Source organism: Camelina sativa, chromosome 1, assembly GCF_000633955.1.
Source record: "Camelina sativa cultivar DH55 chromosome 1, Cs, whole genome shotgun sequence".
Lineage (NCBI taxonomy): Eukaryota > Viridiplantae > Streptophyta > Magnoliopsida > Brassicales > Brassicaceae > Camelina > Camelina sativa.
The window spans coordinates 18,004,374-18,011,455 of NC_025685.1; the positions used below are offsets into that span (position 1 = coordinate 18,004,374).

Genomic DNA, 7,082 nt, shown 5'->3' on the forward strand with positions numbered 1-7,082 from the left:
AGCTTCAAGAAGTGGAACAGCATCCCCACGATCACGACTGATCCGATGAACAAAAACAGCTTCAAAAGCCTGAACATTAGCTGGAAATCGGCGCTGAACTTCCTTCTCCCCATTGACACTATCTTTAGGACAATCATCACTGCCACGATCACCAGCCAAGACAGTCCATACACAATGATGCTCTGCTGTTTTCCCATTCGGCTCTCCTTGGTCAGGTTCAAATGGTAAACGGTACCGTACTGATAGATGAAATACCGCAGCGAGAGGAATATCTCCCAGAACTTCCCAAAAAATCCAGTGTGAAGCAGATGCTCTTGCTCTTCTTCCCACCACGATTCCCAACTCTTGTTTGCTGGCACTCCGATGCCTCCTCTGCTGCTTATCCACTTGTTCCAATCATCCCAGTCATCAACTATCTTCTGCCACTCGAATCCCGAGGGGTTGAAAAAGAACGGGGCAAACAACCAGGAACCCACCAGGAACCATGTTGAGCCCATGACAAGCGCATATGCTACCGAGTCCTCTGCTGCTTTCCCGTAAAGCCTGTAACATATCAGCAGCACCATAAGCTCCATTCCTTTCACAAAGTGGCTTCTCGAATACATTCTGTAGTTCTCTGCAAACTTCTCGTGCTTCACCACAAACCCACGCCCTGTTGCTCTGTACTTTGCTCCCCCGTGTAGGATGGTCCGACCATAGTAATGAACCTTTGTCCCAAGCGAGAAGGTGAAGAAGACAGGCGCTAACTGAAGCTGCATTACGATTATATCGGACAAAGCAGTTCTGAATCCTCTCTCTAGCCCAATCTCCATCACCATTGGTAGTGTCATCAGCAGACCCAGTTGTACTACAGACTGTGACGCCATGGCCGCCTTGAGGGAATTATCTCCTTTCGCTGCTGCAAACTTTACTATTGCCTCTTCCACTCCACTCAATGACAAATAAAGTCTTCCATACAAGAATGCATATACTGTGAGGACAACAATCTGCAGTACACATAATTACTCTGTTAAGTTTTTGTTTTAAGCAAATTTGAGTTAATGATAAATTTATTTTGACATTTGGAGATCATAAGTTACCACTGAGCTGATGTAGAAGCCCACTGTTGTGAAATAGCAAGACATCATACGAAAAAAATCAAAACGATGCCCAAGTCTATAGAGATCTCTACTCAATGTTTGCTCCCCGTTGCCACAAGCAACCTTGGCTTCAAAGAGGGAAATTTGGTTCAAACCAACATCCCTTCCTTTCCCTACTTGGATGTACTCATGATGAGTTACATTACCACGCCTCAGAGTTGAGTTGAAACCTACATACATGCATGAGTCAATCATAAGTAAATGATGAAGGAACCAACGCCAATACTTTACTCGAAGAAGTAAGGTTCATAATCTAACCAGCAAAGATATCCTCGCTAAGATTTATGCCCCGTGATGCTTTGCTGATGCCACCCCGAGTGATGTGGAAGATTCTATCAAAGACATCAGGGTGACCATAGTGAAACCTAACCCTGAAATCAGAAACATAAGGTGCCTGGGTGAGTTAAATGATCCTCTTCGTTCACATTTTTAACAGATACTAAATTTTAGTTAAAAATGAGCTTCATCATGTGTGTAGAATGAAAGAAAGAAGACCATGACATACTTGAGAGGACTTGCCAGGACCCGCTGACCAATGGTTACAAAGCTTGTTTCTTGGTTTGACATAAACCAGGCTAAAGAAGAAACACTGTCAACACCATGCCGAAGTGAAAAACATATAAATCAGCTAGCAAAAAGAAGGGATCGAGTTCTATACTTAACAAAGTAATGATAACCAAATTTCCCAAATACCTGCCAGTAAAAATATGTTCTCTGAAACCAAGAATAGTGGGTGCACGTACTCCATGGTCTTCATTGAACTCTTCCAGCAGATTCCTCATTTTAAGTGCTTCTTCCAAGTAATGGTCCTATTAATTATATACTATGGTAAGTAAAAGTCATCCAACAAAGATTATTTTATTGTGGAAACTGCCGGTTGGAGGATTCTAGTTTACCTGATTCATGTCAATAGCCTGGAGAGCTTCTCCTCTTGTAAAAATGAGGGCATGATTCTGATTTTCAGGTTTTCCTTCTCCAACTTTTGCTGGACCAGGTAATTTTATTCGATATATTTCCTTTGAAAAGTAAGAGACACAAAGTTGGAATTCTGGGGGTTCTCGTATAGGAAATAGTGTATAGCCAATCTGTTAAAATTTCAAATAATAAAAAACCTGATCAAGATTATCAACAGCCTTGATAAGCACTGAGTAGAACACTTTCTGCACTTTTCCGCCTTCTCGTTCCTCAACCTCATCAATGTATGCTACACGGAGAGCGGGATTGCTGCAGAATTGAATATGAAAATAAGACTCACCAAGGAACCAACCAATACTGGAATCTATTCAGCAACAAATGGAGGAGGGACTTACTTAACCATAAGGTTCAGGATGTCAGTAGCTCTCCGGTCTCCACTTCGCTTCTGATTTCCATAGTTCTGACAGGTAGCAACATAAGTGAATTTCATATCTGCAACTGCCTCTAACTGAGCGTACAAGGATCTCTGACTTTTCTTGTCCTCCTCAGTTGGCTCTGAAATAGCTTTGTATCCTGCTAATATTTCTGTAGACACAAGATATGTTATAAGTACTTATACCAGAATGTTGAACATTTCTTCGATATGGAACTACGAATACTTCACACAAATGATCAACATTGCGCAGTATTTGGTTGTCGAATGTACGAATGACATAATACAGNTCAGGTTTTCCTTCTCCAACTTTTGCTGGACCAGGTAATTTTATTCGATATATTTCCTTTGAAAAGTAAGAGACACAAAGTTGGAATTCTGGGGGTTCTCGTATAGGAAATAGTGTATAGCCAATCTGTTAAAATTTCAAATAATAAAAAACCTGATCAAGATTATCAACAGCCTTGATAAGCACTGAGTAGAACACTTTCTGCACTTTTCCGCCTTCTCGTTCCTCAACCTCATCAATGTATGCTACACGGAGAGCGGGATTGCTGCAGAATTGAATATGAAAATAAGACTCACCAAGGAACCAACCAATACTGGAATCTATTCAGCAACAAATGGAGGAGGGACTTACTTAACCATAAGGTTCAGGATGTCAGTAGCTCTCCGGTCTCCACTTCGCTTCTGATTTCCATAGTTCTGACAGGTAGCAACATAAGTGAATTTCATATCTGCAACTGCCTCTAACTGAGCGTACAAGGATCTCTGACTTTTCTTGTCCTCCTCAGTTGGCTCTGAAATAGCTTTGTATCCTGCTAATATTTCTGTAGACACAAGATATGTTATAAGTACTTATACCAGAATGTTGAACATTTGTTCGATATGGAACTATGAATACTTCACACAAATGATCAACATTGCGTCAGTATTTGGTTGTCGAATGTACGAATGACATAATACAGTGAGTTGAAAGCACTTTAACGTTTAACCTGTGCAGCTGATTTTAGTTCAACACAAGTCAAGTACGCTCACCTGTTTCAGTAGCCATGTCAAGAAAAGCCTGAAGTTTCAATGCTCGCCTGTAATACATCATTCCTCTAACTGCAGGACAAAAACAAAAGGTGTAAGCAAAAGAAACCATCTAACAATATATAAATAGACGTAGATGGTATAAGTTACCTGTTCTAAACAAAGTCTGCCCCCTCAAAGAAACCCAATGGCGAAGCTGCAATATATTTTCTTCACTCTCCAAAACAGAAGTTTCATCTTTACAACCAAGCCGCTCCAAGAAGTTAGTCCACTCATCTGAAAATGGGGAGGGAGGGGGAGATAAAATTACTGAACGCATTGACAAGTAACTAAACCCAGCAGCAGGAAGGGTCATCAATAAGACATACCTGGAAAGATCTTCTGCAAATAGTATATAACTGATACACCATCTTCATTCTCCATTTCCAGGTCGTTCTTAGAGTAGACGGTTTCCTCACTATAATACGGAGTCAGAACACTGTAAATGCAAAACAAAAACCTGTAAGGTAGTGATAAGAAAGAGCTCCTCTCTGCAGTAGGAAAATGGTGTATATAAATTGCACATGGTGTCATTCAAGAAGCGTAAGTTCTGTTAAAAATGGTGATAGCCGGAGCACGGACCTGAAAGAGAGCATATTTCTGACACGAGGAGCTCGCGGCATATCCATAAACAGTGAATTTGTGAAGAAGGCAATCCTTCTTTGTGCTTCAAGGTTTGTCGGAACATCCATTGCAGACTCTTTTACCGTCAATAGTAGATGAAGACGACTTATCTAGAACAAATAATTAAATCATAATGTTGTAAATGGTCTAAAGAATGAAGAGTTTTCCTAAGGACCAGACCAGTCTTATATTTTAGTTTTTGATCTTTTACCTGTTCATCCCATTGAGCTGTTGCCACTGGAGGAAAAAGTATCGCAGGTTTTGCGTCAGTACCAGCAAAGAGTTGCCTTCCGGATTCCTTGTTAGTATGCCCAAGTTCTACCAATTCACTGGCGAAAGGTGCCACCCGTGTTTATTTTTGTACGTGTGTACTATAGCATGCATATTCACATAGGCACTAAAAAGAACATTCTAGCTAGTTCTCTAACTCTAAAAAGATAGCCCACTAACCGGTTTTCATTTTGCATCATATCTCGAGTCACTACCTCCAACATATCTTGCAACAACAGCACCACTGTGTCTCTTTTGGATGGGTCCGCATTTTTCTGCAACATCATAAGTTATAAATAACTATATAGTTTCCCAGATATAACAATAACAGCTCGCAAGTATTATCACCTCCCTCAAAACATGAATTCATACTGAAAGGGGCAGCCCACTTGGCTTAGAATAGTATTAGACCTAAATTAGGGGATTGCACCGTCTCTGGCATAAAAAGTATCCACTGCCAGGAACAGTCTTAAATCAATACCAATGATTAAACAAGGATGTGGTTCACTTACTAAGATTCCGACAAGCTCGACAAATTTACTACAAAGAGTAGGTAAAGGCGCCATTCTGAAATTCGAAAGGAAGGAATTCTTTGATATGTTGCTCTCCACCTCTTTGATGATGATACCAATAATCCTGTGGTATTATATCTTTTCTTAGTATCATTTAAATGAAGTCTAGAACTCAATAGAGGGACTGAAATTGCAGGTTGAAGCACATATATTGTGAAAGGTGAAGAAACTATTGTATTATCAAACAGAGGAATGTTGACCCATTTACAAACCCATTTACAAATGCAGTAAATGCCAAAATTCGTAGGAGGAGAAATGTTTCTACTCTACATCAGCTTATAAATTGGATAATGGTAGAGAACATCTAAAATCAGAACTAATTAGACAACCAGTAGCTTGAATGGAAGAAACACGTAGGAGTACGGGTATCCTTTTAGATTCTAACAAATTTATGAACTGCTTCAAAAATATTTATCAAGAACTTTTTATGATGAATGAGGAAATACCTTTTCTCATTCTCCCCAATTACCAAGGTGTGCAAGACATGTTTGAATGATTCGTAGCATTCAATGACAGCACATTTCATGTATTCGTCTGCGCATATGCGCTTCCAGAGGTCAGAATCTTTTGTTCGAAATTGAGCTGCCATATCCAATGCTATCGGTATCTGTAACAAGATGAGAATTTTAGCAATAAGTAGAAGTAGAAAAGGTATTTGTGATGGCAAAAAAAGAAGAAGATCACAAACCTTGCTTGCAAGCAAAAACGGTGGCCACTGAATTAGTTTCAAACTAGGGTCTGAAGTGTATGGAACAAGCAACAGATCCATCTCCCTGGACAAACAGTTGGTTTAAGACACGGAGAAATTGGGATTCATGAAGAAGGCAGTATAACTATAATACCTAAGTTGTTACCTGTCACTGATTAGATCTTCCTCACGGAAGCTGCAAATTATTTCATTCCAGAGTTGGGAAAATTTTGCCGCTTCAGTTCTTCTTGCAGCAGTGACCTGCACAAAAATATAATTTAGTAGGTGTTGACAACATTATTTCAACGATCACTTTGTAGATACAAAAGAGCATCAATCTTGTGTAACCTCTGCAAATCTTTTTGACAAGGAAAACCCTCTTCTCCTTGTTTTATCAGAAGGAACAAGATACGTATTAAATGCTCCAGGTAATGATTGAAACCTTGACCTTAGCATTCCAAGTGTTCGTATCTGGAAGACAAACAGAAATGAGCTTATGTGTTCAAATATTTTAATGCAGGACGATGCATCAATTTCCACAGTTGCGTCTGTGACATCTAATTAATTTTCACAAGGAGATATGCATTCGAATGAATGTCAAAAGCACTTCTTATAGAGGATCATCCATCATAGCTACCTTTGGAGAACTACATATCAACTATTTAGAAGAGATACTAGTTTATTGAACCATTTGGATTACACTAAAACAATAACATTAAGGAATTAGAAGATTGAATACTAACTAAATGTTATAAGAAGATATAATGCAAGAATGTTAATCGACTGAGTAGAAACACATATGAACAATGTAAAAGAAGCATCTCAAACGCTATTTGATATCATCAAACGCCATGTGGAAACCTTAATGTCGTTTTAGTAACACAACAAAGGTAAGAGAAGTGGAGTAGAATGAATCCAGAATATACTACCTCTCCCAAACGATCAAAGGCCCCAATGACACCACCACATATTGTGGAGAATATAGCATACCAAATTTGGGTGTCCATAAAATATACCTGAGCAAAATTAAGGAATATGAGACACCAATCTTTCTACTTATACCTGACCAAAATCTCGTTCATTTAGATGTGTGGTTAAGAAAAATATACCAGAATAACTGGTAACCAGAGCGACACCACTGCTCCATAGTTGTGCTCAGCTGCATGGCGAGTCGAAACATTTAGCTTACCCGAAGTACTAACAGAAAAGTCGAAAATTATAGTTCCAAACTAAGAGTATAAGTAGAAAAATTACCATTGGGGAAAAACTCATGCCATTTGTATTTTACATGGCGAATGCTCATAATTGCGTTAGTTGGCTTCACCAAAAGTTTCACCTGGGAGAAGACACAAAGAGCGGTATTAAAG

At 39.3% G+C, this 7,082-nt stretch overlaps 1 protein-coding gene across 1 annotated transcript in view; it reads right to left on the bottom strand.

Moving 5' to 3' along the window:
- LOC104709364 (callose synthase 5) overlaps nt 1-7,082 on the bottom strand; it is a 16,370-nt gene that overhangs the window by 2,426 nt on the left and 6,862 nt on the right. Inside the window, exons 18-39 of the mRNA XM_010425993.1 lie at nt 6,970-7,051; nt 6,825-6,874; nt 6,645-6,731; nt 6,064-6,186; nt 5,882-5,976; nt 5,716-5,800; nt 5,474-5,634; nt 4,968-5,091; nt 4,636-4,730; nt 4,397-4,514; nt 4,144-4,295; nt 3,891-4,000; nt 3,673-3,798; nt 3,526-3,594; nt 3,128-3,317; nt 2,930-3,041; nt 2,036-2,155; nt 1,833-1,948; nt 1,645-1,728; nt 1,398-1,510; nt 1,080-1,309; nt 1-986 (exon numbers count right to left, since the gene is read on the bottom strand). Of these exons, the coding sequence (XP_010424295.1) occupies nt 1-986; nt 1,080-1,309; nt 1,398-1,510; nt 1,645-1,728; nt 1,833-1,948; nt 2,036-2,155; nt 2,930-3,041; nt 3,128-3,317; nt 3,526-3,594; nt 3,673-3,798; nt 3,891-4,000; nt 4,144-4,295; nt 4,397-4,514; nt 4,636-4,730; nt 4,968-5,091; nt 5,474-5,634; nt 5,716-5,800; nt 5,882-5,976; nt 6,064-6,186; nt 6,645-6,731; nt 6,825-6,874; nt 6,970-7,051 (3,428 nt within the window). The remainder of the gene's footprint in view (nt 987-1,079; nt 1,310-1,397; nt 1,511-1,644; nt 1,729-1,832; nt 1,949-2,035; nt 2,156-2,929; nt 3,042-3,127; nt 3,318-3,525; nt 3,595-3,672; nt 3,799-3,890; nt 4,001-4,143; nt 4,296-4,396; nt 4,515-4,635; nt 4,731-4,967; nt 5,092-5,473; nt 5,635-5,715; nt 5,801-5,881; nt 5,977-6,063; nt 6,187-6,644; nt 6,732-6,824; nt 6,875-6,969; nt 7,052-7,082) is intronic.